At 59.9% G+C, this 15,227-nt stretch overlaps 1 protein-coding gene and 1 pseudogene across 1 annotated transcript; one reads left to right on the forward strand and one right to left on the reverse strand.

Moving 5' to 3' along the window:
* Nucleotides 1-1,667: 1,667 nt before the first annotated feature.
* On the forward strand, nt 1,668-6,801 carry C16H20orf204 (chromosome 16 C20orf204 homolog). The gene is given in 6 exon segments (XM_065850168.2): nt 1,668-1,778; nt 1,780-1,869; nt 4,955-5,089; nt 5,313-5,375; nt 5,479-5,628; nt 6,554-6,801. Coding segments are annotated over 6 exon segments (705 nt in total). The 3' UTR covers nt 6,710-6,801.
* Nucleotides 6,802-12,668: 5,867 nt separating this feature from the next.
* On the reverse strand, nt 12,669-14,133 carry LOC136108028 (ammonium transporter Rh type A pseudogene; annotated as a pseudogene).
* Nucleotides 14,134-15,227: the final 1,094 nt, after the last annotated feature.

Consider the following 15,227-nt stretch of genomic DNA (forward strand, 5'->3'; position numbering starts at 1 on the left):
ACTCTTGTGCTTTCTCTTGGGTAGCTGGTGAAAGTTTGTGAAGCTGCGTTTTCAGTAAGGAGGGTGTAGATCACGGATGGCCCGTGGAATTAGAGTTTCCCAAAGGTGAGTGAGAGGTGTTGGGAGTTGAGCGGCTCTTGCTCAGGGTTCCTGTGGCATCACTGGTGTCCTTCCTGTATGTGGGTTACACCAAGGGGAAGGGAGGAATTTGGGGAGGAGAATGGAGACATTGGTCTGGTGTGGAGAGTGGACATGTCGGAAGGGAATGTGGCTGAGCAAGGATTTCAAGACAGAAATTGCTGTGGCACGTCCAGCGCGGTGACGCTCTGGGGTGAGCTGGGTGCTGGTGGGACATAAATTCCTCTGCCCTGCGGTGCTCTGGTTTGGTGGCTGTGGAGCTGAGATGGGGAAGGACGGTTGGAACCGCAGTGTCCTGACTTTTCTCACCGGAGAGATTCCCGACTTGTGTCTGGAGCATCTCCCTCACGCCAAATCCTGTGTGTGCGCCTGCTGATCGGGTTCCGTGTGCTTCCCCTGTGCCTGTGGCGGCACCATGTCCCTTAAGGATTGGTTGGGAAAGGCCTCACAAGCCCTGGGGTTGAGAAGACACACAGGAAGGACTGAGTGGGGGGTTGTTTCTTGTTGAGGGGGGTGAGAGAAGTGATTGTTTCCCCCACTGTGCACTGAGATGTGCTGGGAGCCTCAGCAGGGGAACCAGTGCTGGATGCTGCCCCGCAGCCACCAGCTCTGTGTCCCTGCAGCTCCACCTTTCCTGGCCCAAAGGGTCACAGGCCTTGGTTTTGGGTTTTTTGTAGATAAAAGGGATCATCAGTGTTAGAACCTTCTAATGTTTGTAGATGTCTTTGTGGTTCTTAAATGGATTATGGCACCTATGAATTTTAACTATATATAGAGCTCAATAAAGAAGTTATATGGGTCCTGTCTTCAGCGCTATGCTGTGTTTGCTGTTGTTCCCTCTTTGTATGGAGGAACATTCTCGCCAACCTGGGAAGAGCTGGATTATTCAGCCATTTGTTTTATCTCCTCTGAAAATGTACGTGTTCCACTCTTCCTCTTGCTGTCAGTTCATTTATATTTTTTTCCATTGCATCTTGCACAAAAGCAGTTGAAGCAGTTTTGTGCTGATGTGCCTGTTGAAACCTCAGAGGGGAAGCAGGAGAGGGCTCGGGCTGGAACCTTGGGGTGTTTTAGGGGTCTCAGGCGGGAGGGTTGCTTCTGTTGAGTCTGAGTGCTGACCAGGGTCAGTGGCAGCTGCTGATGGTGAATGCAGAGTGATAACAACACAAACACTAACAGCAGTTAACTGCAGGGGGGTCTGCGTTCCTGGGCTCCAGCACCCCTCTGTAGCACCAAGTACAGCCCTGTTCCACCTCCCCTGGTGTAAGGACACATTGGCTGGGATTCCCAGGTGGGTGAGACTGTGAGTGCTGTCACTACTGGACCCTTAGGTCATTCAGGGCCGAGGGGACCCTGTCCCACCTGATCTTTTGGCCACAGCTGCTCACCGAGAGCAGGACCCCGGGCTTGTCCCCTACAGCCGCAGGGGTGACTCCCCGACTCTGCTCTTCCTGCCGTATCTGCCACCTTCCCCCCTCCGGCCTTGGTGCTCTCCCGGGGGCAGCAGGTGCCGGGTGGGCTGGGAGGCGATGCCGGGGCCGCGCTCCCCGCGGGGGCCGGGGCTTGGCTGCGGGCGGTGTGGCCGCCGTGTCCCGTCCCCTCCCACCGTGGAGCCAAGTTCAAACCGCGGTCCCCGGCGGAGCGGGAACGCGGCGGAGGGGCCGGGCCGGGCTCCCCGGGAGCCGCCGCAGGGTCCGCACCGGCGGCCCCCGGCTCCCGCGGGGCTCCATGGTGAGTGCGCCGGGGCCGTTGCCCCTTCCTGGCCCGGGGGTTGCGGCTCTGCGGGCGGGGGCGGCCCGTTCCCCCTCCCCGGGACCCCCCTGCGCTGGGCGGGGGTGGGGAGCGCCGGACCGGAGTCCCCCGCACCGCCGGGATGGGGTCGGTTCGGCCGGGGTGGGACTTGCAGCAGCCGGAATGGGGTTTGGGACCCGTCGGGACGCGGCTGGTTCTCCTGGGATGGGGCTTGGACTGGCCGGGAGAGGGGCCGGTCCGGTCGGGAAGGGGCTGGTCCAGCCGGGAAAAGGGCTCGGACTGGTCGGGATGGGGCTGGTCAGGCCAGGAAAGGGCTTGGACCAGTGGGAACGGGGCTGTGCTGGGTCAGGATGGAAGGATTGCGACAGGACGGATCTAGGAGTCGATGGGAAAAGGGGTCTGGTCCAACTGGGAGGATTGGTCCAGAGGGACCAGGCTGATGTGGCCGGGACAGGGTTTGGACCTGGCAGGTCTCGAGTGGGAGGGCGGAGGGTCTGTCGCTCCCCGGGGCTGTGGCAGATGCTGGGCCTCTGAGTGGTGACTGTGTCCCTTTGCGTAGGAGGGTGTTGGGGACAGGGTCCATCTATCTGGAAGGACCTGGATACCCCAGTATGGCCAGCGTTTCCCCTTGCTGGATGGCTGGGGCTCGCACGAGTGCCGCCGGGAGCTGCTCTATCAGTCATGGTGATTTCCCTTATCTCCTCGTATTTGCTGGAGGATTAGCCTGGAAGAGATTAGCTTCCCCTGCCAGGCGCAGTGGGCTGTGACTGTCCTGTCCCTGACAGCTGTGCCGTGGGAAGGGACATCCCTGACCCCAGGGCTGCCCTGCTGCTTCAGGGGTGAGAGCAAGGGGAGGAGGAATCACCCCCAAAGCAGCTGCTGATTTTATCTTCCTGCACCCTGAAGGGTGCGGAGCAATAGCCAGGACTGGGGGTTGCTGGTTTTGTCACTCCCCTGCACCCCTCACTTGTCATCGCTGCCTCCCTGCTCTCTAAGGGGGTGGGAAGCAGCTACTGCACCCCCTGAGCTCCCATCCCGGCTCCTTGCTGAGTGTTTTTAACCGCCAGCTGTGCTTCCTCCCCTGCTAAGGACACAGAGGCCGGTGCCAGGCTCGGCTGCCTGGAAATGCTGTAAGTGGTGTGCTTTCTCCCGGAATTTGGTCCCAGTTGTTTAATAAGCCACTTCAGGGAAGTCATTCCCAGTTTCACGGTAAAATCGCGTGGCCTTGTCTTCCCAGTGGAGGAGACTTCCTGAAAGCAATTCTTAGACTTTGGACAGGGTGTCCTCATTGAAGCAACGCTCTCCTTTGGTGTCCCTGAGGATTATACCCTCAGCTCTCTGCTGAATCACCTTTGGGGAGAGATCTCTGTGCAGTAGCACGTGGAGGGTCTTCCCTGCCCTTCCCAGGGCCCAGCACGGCTCTACTGGGAAGCCTGTGGCCACGAAGGAAGCCAAAGAGCCTGGTGGGATTTGTACCAATTGCACACGGATTTGCTCATCTTCTCGCACGTGCTTCTGCTCTGAGGTGACGCCTCCGTCCATGGATTCCCGGACTTGCAGCATGTCAGCCTTTGCTTTATGTTAAGCTGCCATTGCTCCTGCTGAGCTGTGGGAGCAGGAGTGTGAGGAGAAGCTTCCTTGCTCTTTTGGAGCTGGGACCAGCTCTTTATGGAGCGGGGAGCATGGAATGGGTGCAGGTTTTACAAACAATCCCTCCAGGACCCCCCAAAGGGCAGGATGGATGGTGTCTGCCTGGACTCAGACCTCAGCAAGGGAACTTCTTGCTCCTGGCTTCTCTGAGTGAAACGCCAAGCCCCAGAGGCAGACATGTCTGGGATGGCAGCGAACCCCTCGAGATGCGGCTCAGGACAGGCAGATACTGGCAGCGAGTGGAGCTGCTGGTTCCTTCCTCCTTGCTCACGCTTTGGCCGCAGCGCGGTGTTGCATATTTGGAAGGAACTGAGCTACTCTCTGCCTGCCCAGACCTGACGCCCGGGGCAGGGAGGGCTGGAAGGGATTTTTGGGGGGCTTTTTCCTGCAAACGGGAGATGATAGCAATGCCTGGGTGCCAGGATGGGGGCTCAGTGCCATGCTGTCTCTCAGCAATGTGGAGGTGTGAAGGGCTGTTGGGCTCCTTTCCTGGCAGATGCTGCATGTGGATTGCGCTTCCCATCCTTGCCCTGCTGCTGTGGGACAGCTCAAATATCCCCGGTCACCTGAGGCTACGCTGGCTTTTCTTCAAAGCCCCAGGACTTGTCCCTCGGAGGGTCCGGCAGCCCCCTTGCCGTGCCCCCCGCCAGCTCGGATGTCAGCACTTGGGTTTCCCCGCGCTGCTGGGGCCAGCTCAGGGCTGCTGGGACGCGCTGGCGAGAGTGGACGCTTGTGCTGCTTCAATCTGGCTTTTGCATCAAGGCACCTGAGCCTGGGGGCAAGTGGGGGCTGGAAGAAACACTGAATAAAAGCCCAGCAGCCTCCCAGGTAGCAGGGGTTGTGTCTTTGCCATGGGGAGTGCAGAGAGCATCCTTCTGAGGGTGCCTCAAGCCGTTTGTGCCAAGGCAGGGAGGTGGCTCCTGCCTCTAGCTCCTCTCCAAAGAGCAGGGCACATCCCTTCCTGCTCCCCTTGGTTCTTGGTGGGTGAGGGCTTAGCCTTAATGTATGGGGGACCCTGTTGTGGTGGAGAGCTTAGGGACAGACCCTACAAAGCTACAAAAGTCCCTGCCACACCTATGTGCTACATACCTGGCTGCTGACACTGGAGAGAGCACAGTGTGTGCCATGTGCAGTGGAGCTGGAGCGGATTCTCAAGGGCTTTATTCCAAGAGGGGACAGTTGGGCTGGCAGGATGTCCCCTGGGAGAGAAGACAGTGGCTCTCCATCCTGCACACACTGCATCGGCAGAGGAGGGAACAGGTCTGATGGAGAGGAGCAAAGCCTGGAGTGTCCCTTCATCCCTTCATCCCTTCATCCCTTCATCCCTTCATCCCTTCATCCCTTCATCCCTTCATCCCTTCATCTCTCATCCCTGGCTTCCCTCCCTGGTTGACACTGACCCTTCCCTGCACAGATTCTCCCCCGGGTGCTCTCCTGCACTGTTCTGCTCCTCCTGCTCGTTGCTGTGATGAGCAGAGGGAAGAGGTGCAGCATCACCAAAATCCTCCGGCAGTACCGCGCCGTCATCTTCCATGAGATCCAGAACTTGGTGAGTGGTGGGATGGGGTTGCCCACGACTCTGGTCCCCTTCTGGATGCAACCTCGCTGTGGGATGTGGGAGGGGAGGGATGAGCTTTGAAGTTTAGTATGGGGCTGGCTGCTTTGCTGGCATTACTGGGGAGAGTGCTGTGTTTAAACTGGGGATTTCTGCCCCGCGCGCGAAGCACCGATGCTTTGAGGTGCCTGATCTTCTCCTGGTTTTATTTCTCCAGAAAAACCTGAGCAGATCAGAGGACAGGAGCAGGAGGGCCGGGCCAGCTTGTCGTTCAAACAAGGTGGGCACTGAGTGACCCAGAGCTGGGGTGGTGTGTGGGCTGAGCCCCTGGGGAGCCATCAAGCCACCCTGCCACTGGGACCATGTGCTTCTCCCCTCTCCAGGACCAGAAGATCCTACTCTCCATCTACAACATCAGCATGTCCCTGAGGGAGGTGGCTGGCACCCTGCACGGCCCCGAGGAGCTGGCGGTGTGGAAGGTGGCCAGAAACACTGACTTTGTGCTTAGGGAGAACTGCAGGAAAATCAGCAAGGTGGGAGCTCTGCCCCTTCCCAGTCACCCCAGTGGCTCCCAGTTCCCCAGTGCAGGCTGTGGGCAGAACCTGCCCTGTTGCTGCCCATGAGGGGTCTCCAGGCTCTGCCCGCAGCATCCCAGGGGGGTGAGGGTCTGTGCTGGGTTTGTGGCTGGGGGATGCTGATGGCACAGCCCAGTGAGCTTTAGGTGGGCTGGGGAGGAAAAATCGGCTGGGACAGCATGGGACAGGCTGAGGGGTTTTACCACCAGCTCCCAAGAGGGTTTGTTTGCCTGTGCCACAATGCCAGGGCTGATAGGAACACGGAGCTTCGTCCCCATGGGATGTTTGCCCCGTGCGTAGGCTCACCCAGTCCTGCTCTCACTCCTGGGTGCTCATTGGCAAGAACTGGGATTTCTCCCCAAAGGGCTGATCTGGGCTCCCCCGGTATCCCTGGAGCCCTGCTGGGATCCCCTATGACAGCGCCAGCAAATCATTAACCATCGGGGAAAACCCTGGGCAGCCAAGTGCCAGCTCCCCAGCTCTGCCCGGTGCTGGGAGTGTCATGGTGCTGGGGGTGTTCTTCAACTGGGACCAACCCTGCTGGGGTTTACTGGTGTGGGATGGAGCTGCTGCTGGTCTCCAAGTTGCCTGCAGAGCCAATCTGCCCATCTGTCCTGTCCGTGGATGCGCCGTGGGGTGCATGCTGCTGGCTTGGGGGGTGACGGGCACCTCTGGGGACCCCCAGGGACCCAAGAGCATCCTTGGCATGGCCTTGGGCAGTTCAGCCACCCCAACCTGCACTTTTGCCACACAGACCCCACGTACACGAGCCGTGATGTCCCAGGGTACATTCTCAGTGCCAGGTTTTGGCTTTCATCCCCCTGACTAATGCCCATGTGGTGTGGGGGGTGGTGTTTCTGCTCCCTCGGCACGCTGACCACAGAGCCCACCGCCCATCCCGGCACAGCCCCGGCGCGGGGGACGCGGCCACAGGAGGAAGCAGCTGCGGGAGATCAGGAGGAAGGTGGAGAGGTTGGTGACCTGCTGGGAGAAGCTCTACGCCCTTCACGCCCCACACTGTGCTCCCCGGGACTCCTAGGGACACCGTGCCGGAGGGATGCACTGCTCTGGCACCGTGGCTGCCGGTGTCTTGTTTGGAAACCTGGGAAAAACTCAACTCTGAAGGCAGCAGAGGTGCTATCGGTGAGTGCCTGGTTGAATTTATCCTCCTGGTTGAAGCGGCACCCAGGGAGCGGCCCCATTGCCCGTGGTGGGGGCTGGCGGGCTGGTCTGTCCTGGGATGGCTGCAGCAGAAAACTGGAACACCTGAAACGTGAGGGAGAAGAAGGGGAAGAGCTGAAAAAAGGAGGTGAATTGTTGGATTTCTGTGATGCTCTTGGCCCTGCATCACCTGCTGCTTTCTTGGGGATGGCGGTTGGTTTTTGGGGCAGAAAGAGGATGCACAGGACCATGGCTCGAAGGGCTGTTCTGGAAATGGGATCGCTGCACATCCATAAGGCTCTGAAAGTGTCCAGGCTGCCGAGAGGAACACGTGTCCCTGGTGTGCTACTGGAACAGGGGGAGCAGCTGGGTACCCGTGGTGGATGGAGAAACCTGGGTGCATCACTGGGTGCCCAGGGAAGCCCAGGGAGCACTGGTGCTCACCGATAAACAGCAAAACCCCAGGCAGCTGCTTGAGGCCTCAGGGATGGGCAGCACCACAGGGGGAACTGGCTGCCCAGCACTGTGGGTGCCCTGGCACCCCCCGGCAAAGCCAAGCCCAGAGGGACGTGGGCTTCGGTGACATGGGGAGCATCCTCCCTCATCCCCGTGCCCTGCCAGCTCCCTGCTCCCTCGTTCGGTTCCAAACAGTCTCTGGGAAGCAAAAAATAAAACCTTATCTTCCCTGGAAGCCCTTCAGGTGCTTTATCGGGTGACCCAGGGGCTCTTGTTCCATGGATGGGGCTGGCACGGTGCAGGCTCCAGGCATGGTGCAGGGGCCGTGGGAGCCCAGGAAGGCGTGGGCAGTAGCGGTGGCTGCTGTGGCATCCTATCCTCTGCCCACTGTGCCATCATCCCTGACCATCAGGCCACCATCCTGCTGGTGTGTGGGAGGTGGCTCTGCTGCAGAAGCTGCTTTTCTGGGAGCTCATTCCCCTCCCCGAGCTGCGGGCAGGGCTGGAGCAGTGGTTAGGTAGAGGGGGCTCGTTTGTACCCCGCCTCAGTTTCCCCAGCCCATCTGTGCTCAGGCGGATACTGTCACAGCCATGAGTGTGGCCAGTCCTGGCTCTGTGGCTGTGAGGACAGCTGTGACACGAGGTGGCAGCAGTGGGCTGTGTGCACTGAGCGGAGCCGGACGGCTGCCCACAGACCGGTGTTCCCATGGACAGGGTGTCCCCGCAGTCGGGTGTCCCCACATTCAGGGCCACACGGCCACCCAGATGCTGGCCACACCAGCATCCCCTGTCCCCACCAAAGCATTGGCCACTTCCCTGGTCGCAGTGAGGGTACAGCAGGGGGGAGCAATGGGTTTTGCCCATGATTGGGACCCCCACCCATGTGACTTGAAGGGGATGGGGAACACGATTCCCTGGGGCTTTCTCTGGGAGTTCCAGAGCTGTTGGGGGTAGCGGGATGCAGGGAGCGGGGGGCAGGGGACACTCCAGGGTCCTTGTCCACCCCCTGCCAGGGAACCTGCTTGGGGGTGAGAGCAGTGGGCTGCAGGGGGTGCTGCTGCTTTTGTGGGGTCCCACCAGGGCCTGTGGATGTTTAGCAGGATCAGTCCTGTGCCTCCATGGTGGGTTTTGCAAGGGTTTGGACTAAAGTTTTCCCCCTCTCATCCCAGCCACCATCCCCAAATATAACAACAATTCCCACAGCATCCCACCAGCATCCCAATGGACCTGCGGGGGTGTTGTGATGGTCCCGTCAGGACCCAGTGACTTGTGCACTGGTGTGAGTGGGACAGTGGCTCGGGCCAGGGTGACTCTCTGCCACCTTCTGCGTCAAGGCTGGAGCAAAGTCCCCTCCCTTCTCTGCCGACTCATCAGCACCTTCCCAGATAGAGCAATAACCGGCTCTGTTCGTTACCCTGCCTGTGCAGGCAGCAACAGGGAAGTGCCGTGTGCTGCCTGCAAACCCTGTCGGCATCTCATCCCGGCTGCCTGCACAGGCAGAAAATAGGGGAGGATGCACCCAGTGCTGCCAGTTTGGTGTCTGCGTGCTGGTGGGAGGTGTGTGCCGGCATTTACAGGGGTTTATAAGCGTTGGTGCACTTGCCGTGAGCTTACTGTGTGCACCGGGAAGGGGAGAGGGGGCCCAGTGCGGCGGCAGGAATGAGCGCATGGAAAGGAAGGAAGGAGTGAAGGAAGAGGCTGAAGGGAGGGAGGGGAAAAGCGAGGTCGCAATGCCGGTGGAATCACAGCAAAAAAACAGCCGGAAAAAGGAAACAAGGCCCTGAAAAGTCAAATAAAAATAGCAGCGAGGCGATCTCAAGTGTGCAGCACATGGGAGTGAGCGCATTTCCTTCGAGGGCAGCACTGCACGCTCCCGCCTGCCCCAGGGGGGCCGCTCTGATGTGGCTCCAGCAGCCGCTGCCGCCGTGGTCTCCCCCGTGCTGTGCCAGCCGGTTGGTGCCCGGGCAGCCCCCACCTCACCCATGGTGTGGGCAAGGTTGCCGTGTATGCTTGGGCACGCTATGGGTCAGGATGTGCAAAGGTTGCACACATGTGTGTTAACACCCAGGGGGAGCTCACTGGCCATGCCCTCGCCCCCCGGCCCTGTGCCATGTGCCGCCGGCTGATGGCCTTGCCAGATGCATCCGAGCTCTGTGCAAACAGCTCTGTCACAGCTTCCTCCCCGCGCTGCTTGTTTTGCAATCATGGCGGGGCCTGCAGGGATATGGGGGTCTGTGGGGGGGCCTGTGGGGATGGGGACGGGTATGGAGATAGGGGTGGTTTCTCCCTACCAGGACCAGCGTCCTGCATTCCTACCCGGCTGCAGGCTGAGCTCGAAGACAGGAGCAGACCCCAGTGTGCCCAGGGGACCATGCCCAGGGACCTTGCCGGGGGACAGTGGCTGGCATATTTCCGCAGAGCCAATGCCGGAGGCACGTTTCACCCCTTTGGACCATCACCATTCCATCCAAATGCAGCTGCCCCAGAGCTGTCATCATCTCGGGGTGCCAGCAACCCCCCTGGCCGTTGTGCGGGTGTCCCTCACCCACATGGGCCCCTTGTTTCTGTCCTCATCCCCCTGGCAAGCGGGGCCGGTCCCCTGGCAGCCCCGGCGCTGGGGGCACTGGCACACGCAGGCTGTGGCTGACAAAGCAAAGCAGCATTTTTTTGTTCTCTCCCATCTCCCTGCAGCATCGTAAAGCTGTTGAAAGCCCAGATTTACGGTGTGATAAACACTGGGGGCTCTGCTGAATATTTCACTGCTCCATCCTTTGGAGAGCGACTGGTTTGGAGGAGCGGGGAGAGCCGGGTGCGGGGCGGCACCCCCAGCGGCATCACTGCCTGGCTCCAGCTGGAGGACAGCGGGTCCAGGGGGACAGGGATGGTTGGGAGTGGGGCAGCATGGAACTGTGCCGTGGTCCAGGTGGGTCCTGGAACCCCCCACCATGGGATGCTGGGTGCCTGAGCCCCTCCAGGCAGTCGGAACGTGCTGAACCCCCGTTTCCTGGGCCCGTTACTGGTTTTGAAGGCATCTGCTGAGCAGATTGTGGTATGGTGTGCCCGTGCCAGGACATGCCAGCCGAGAGCAGGGGTGCGCCCAGCCCGGCTCCGGCTGCTCGCCCTCCCCGTAGGTGCCGCGGGCTGCTCGGCGGGAGGCTGATCCCACTGGAGAGGGCTGGGGGAGGCTGGAAAGCAGCTCTGCCCTGCTCCACCGCCTCCACCAGCAAGAAGTTTGCAGCCGCGGGGAGTGTGCATGCGTATGTGAGTGCAAGTATATGTCTGTGCATGAATGTACATACGTGTGTGCATGTGAACAATTATGGGTGTGTGCACAGCGGTGTGTGTGTGCATGGAGGTGTGCGTGCAGTTTTGTGTGTGCAGGAGCGTGTGCATGTGACTGTGCATGTGTGTATGGGTGCATGCATGTGATTATGAGTGTGTGCATGGATGTATGGGGGTGTGCATGTGATTATGGATGCATGCATGTGATTATGGGTGTGTGCATGGATGGATGTGTGTGTGCATATAATTATGTGCATGTGATTATGGGTGTGTGCATGGATGGGTGTGTGCATGGAGGCATGCATGTGGTTTTGTGTGTGCATGTGTGTGCAGGAGTGTGTGTGACTATGTGCATGTGTGTATGAGTGCATGCATGTCATTATGAGTGTGTGCATATGGATTTCCATGTGTGCATGGGTGTATGCATACATGTGTGTGTGTATGGATGTGTGCATCCAGTTTTTTGTCTGTGCATGAGCATGCATGCGTGTGCATGTGAATATGTGTGCGTGTGTGTGATTCTTCTCCATGGCTGTTTCCTGAGGGATTGGCTGCAGCCCTGGCACCCTCCTCCTGGCTGCCGGAGCCGGGCATGGGGGCCACCAGTGGGACAGGATGCCGGGCTCAGTGGGTCGCCAGCTCGTGCCGAGGCTGATGCTGCCGGTCCAGGTCCTGATGGCATTGCGGCTCCCTGGGCGAGTGCTGACTCTGGCGGCTCTCGACGCCTGGCAGGAGCCAGGAGCAGTGAGGGACCCGGCTCCAGAACCAGTGCAGGGCACGGCCACTCTGACCCGCCAAGGAGCCGGGGGGCTGCCGGGGCTTCGCCGAGGACTGAGGGGGGGATCGGGCTGCCCCCCACCACCGTGGCCCCCCAGCCCCGCTGCTCAGCCCACAGCATCCTGCGCCGGGGCCCATTGTTCGGCTGTGGGGCATGATTCTTTTGTCAGAGCTTGGTAATATTTTATTCTAACAATTAACCAAACCCGCCCGGGCTCTCGAGCCTGTTTGTGATTATTGGAGGGCAAATTCCCCAGCCTCGCTCCCTCGTGGTGTGGCTCTGCCTGGGGAGGGATCCAGCCCTGCTCCCACTGCCACAAGCTTGGGGACCCCCAACTGTGCCAAGAGCCCCCCACTCCTGCAGCCGGCACTGGGGGGGTTCAGTGGCCTCGACCCCCTCGTGAGCCCGCAAGCATCGCCGACATTGTCTCTGCGGCAGCAGGATCATGGTGGTGCAGGGACAGCGGTGACTCATGGTGGGGGGGATGTGAATCACAGCCCCGCTCCCTGGGCAGGATGCGGCCCCGGGCTTACAGCTTGCCACATGCGAACGCTGGACCGCAGGCTTTGTCCTCAGTGGGGTGGCAGCGGCTCGCTGCCCGTCTGGGATGGGATGGGATGGACTGGGATGGGGCTGCTGCTCTTCCTTGGGGCCTCCCAGCATCTTGGGATGCTGGCACAGCTTTCGCAGCTTCAGCTTTGGGGTGGGATGAGGGTGCTTTAGTATCTGGGTGATCTCTCTGAGGGTCCTTTCTGTGCTCAGGCTGGGTCCTCATCACTACTTGCTGCACCAGTGGTAAAAAAAGCTGCACCACCCTTTGCAGCATATCGCAGAGAGGAGTTTGTTCAGCACGGGTTATCAAATCCCTGTGAGATCCCTCGCTTAGGGCCAGCTCAGCTCATCCCACCTCACCCCACTGCTGTGTTCCCACAGATGCTGAGACCCCAGCCTGGTACCGTGGCTGGAGCTGCAGCTGGAGCCGGCAGCTCTCACTGGTGCTGCCTGTTCTGGGCAGAGGAGCCGGAGCTGAGGGTCAAGACGGGCACCGTGGGTGATGCCACCCAATGGGAGTGAAGCAGCCGGCACTGGTGCCCTGTGGCGGGGCTGTCCAGGTCAGCTGGGGGTTGTTATCTGTGCCAGGGGAGACAACCCTGGAGGTTTTCTCTTCGGTTGGATGGATAGAGGGAACCTGTGAGCAGCCGGGACACAGAGGGGGTTCACAGCCACAGGGTAGGAGGACAGAGGAGGGACTGGTGCCATGGTGCTGCCTGGCACTGCCAGCATCCTCGGTGGCTGGGGCCAAGTGTAGGCAGGGAGTGGGCACAGGCAGCGCGTCCTGCCCATGGCTGATGGGGTAGAAGGGACCAACCCCTGAGCTAGTCCCCCGGCCCTGGCCAGTGCCTAAACCTGCTCCTTCAGAGCCAGAACTCCTTCCTCAGCGGTGCTGCCTGGCCCCTGGCTCCCAGCTTGATCCATCATCTTAAAATACAGCGAGTCGTCAAGGCAGAGCCGCTCGGACGGCTGGGCCAGGCAGGGCAGTCGGAGTGCGGCACCGGTGAGCAACCCAGCGATCAGCGAGCCACCGATGGCCACTGCCAGCCCCGCCACCTGGCACAGCGCCTGCCCACCTGCTCCACTGTCCCCCCACTGTCCCCATACCGCCTTGCTGGCATTGCCCCTGGTGGGGGACACCTGGGACCTGGGGGTGTCCTCGGATGCCGCCAGGATGGCCACAGCGCTGGCTGCAGCGCCCAGGATGCCAGGCAAGCCATGGAGGTTGTGGATGCCACACTGGTCCTGGAGCAGGAGCTTTCTGGCCAGGAATGGGGTAAGGAACCTGAAGCCGAGGACACATACCATGGCTGAGAGGCTGCCCAGGGTGAGGGCGGTCACCGGTGACACGGCCATATTGGCCACTGCACCGATGACCACCCCTCCGGCCAGGCTGCCATTCTGCAGGTGGCCAGGGCTGAGCTTGCCGTCCCTCTCCAGCAGGCTGGAGGCCACCACCGTTGTCAGGGCACTGGCACTCATGGCCAGGAGGGTGTTCAGGATGGCGCGGTGCTGGGCATCTCCTGGTTGGCAGAGGACGGCCACAAAGCTAGGCCAGAAAACCCAAAGGATGAGAGTCCCCACCAGGGACATGAGGTCAGATCGGGGTGTCGGGGTCTCCTTGGGGTGCACCGGCCACCGCACTGCCCCAAACAGAGCCTTGGACACGCCAAGGCCGAAATAGCACGAGAAGACATGGATTGTGATGGTGCCCCCCACATCCAGGACACCCAGCTGGGTGATGATGGCCCACTCGCTGGCAAGGTAGACAGGGACTTCGCAGGCGGCCACGACGAGGAGCTGGCAGGGGCTGGTCCTCCCCAGGACAGCCCCCACGGAGATGAGCACTGTCACAGCGGCGAACTCGGCGGTGAGGAGGTTGTGGAGGTCCAGGTGTACCTGGCTGTGGTGGAAGCGATGGAGCAAGCCCTGCAACATCAGCGCCCATTGCGTGGAGAAGTTGAGCAGGAGGAAGTTGTGGGTGAGGACACTGAGCCCGTAACGGGGTAGGAATGTCAGCAGGAGCCCCAGCCCCACCACCAGCATCACCTGGATGTCCTGGAAGAGGGGGAAGATGCTGTAGAGCTGGTTGGCCACCACACTGGCATCCTCTGTCTGCACCGAGGGCTCATCGTAGGTGACGAAGAGGGTGAAGAAGAGGAGCAGGGCACCCTGGAAGAGCCCCAGGGAGAGAGGCAGGAGACGGCGGGGACAGGCAGGAGGTGACACAGCCATCCCGGGGTGTACTGGAGGGGACGGTGACCGGCGGGGCAGCTGGGCATGGGGCGGTAGCACCCACAGGACGAGCTCCGCTTATTTCTACATCAGGGTTTTATAGCCACAGTTAATTTTTAACTGAAGATATAAGTTTATGTGCCAGAAGAGGAGTTTTTTTCCCCTATCCTTCTTTAAACACAACGCCCATAAATTACCCACATGCTCTTGTTTGGTCGCCATAAAAAATAGATTTGGGGGGGGTCAGGATTTTGAAGGGAAACAAGAGAAAACAGCCATGGGGCAGAGCGGGGAACAAGGACAATCTGCAAGGAGCCATCTGGGGATGAGGGTACCAGGGCACACACCCCATTTAACCCATCCCAGGAATGGGGACCAAGCCACTGAAGTTTCCAGAACAATGATGGGAGCTCAGACCCCCCCCAGATCCCAGCCTGGCTCTGCCGCATCCCACCCGGAGACGACTCCGGTCCCACCACCACCCCACACTATGGGATGATGCTCGTTTTGCTCGGCAGTTGTCCGGATTTTGTGAAGCATCAAAAAGCTCTGAAATCAGGGCCGAGAAGGTCGTTTTCTCACAGGTTTGCATTGACTTGAATGGCTGGAAATTCATTAACAATTAGTGCGCGAGAAAAACAAAGCCCAGAGCAGCCAAGCAGCTACCCCGAAGTTTCTGGGTTGCTGCTTAGTGTGACATTTTGCCAGTGAATGTCTGGAAAAAAAAAAAATTTTAAAAAAATATATGAGAACCACAAGAACAAAAGGCAGAAGGGTTGGTAAATATTTGTTCCAGAGAGAAGATATTTTTGTGCTGTCCCTGATCTCAACACCCCTGCCGCGGGCGCTGGCTCCGCGCCGCTCTTCGTCATTGTTACTGGAGGATGAGGCAGGCGAGGGCGCAAAATGGGAAACAATTGTTGAATAATCTGTGCGAGGCTCCTCTGCCAAACCCTCCCCGGCCATTTTTCATCCCAAAGATGCTGGAAAATGGGGACAACGTATAGGAGGAGGAGGTGCTTTGAAGGCAGTGCCGTTGGGGTTTAAGGAGGGTTGTGTTGTGCCCAAGCCATTGCCAAGGGCAGCGGAGTGGG

The sequence above is a fragment of the Patagioenas fasciata genome, chromosome 16 (genome assembly GCF_037038585.1).
Source record: "Patagioenas fasciata isolate bPatFas1 chromosome 16, bPatFas1.hap1, whole genome shotgun sequence".
Taxonomy (NCBI): Eukaryota; Metazoa; Chordata; class Aves; order Columbiformes; family Columbidae; genus Patagioenas; species Patagioenas fasciata.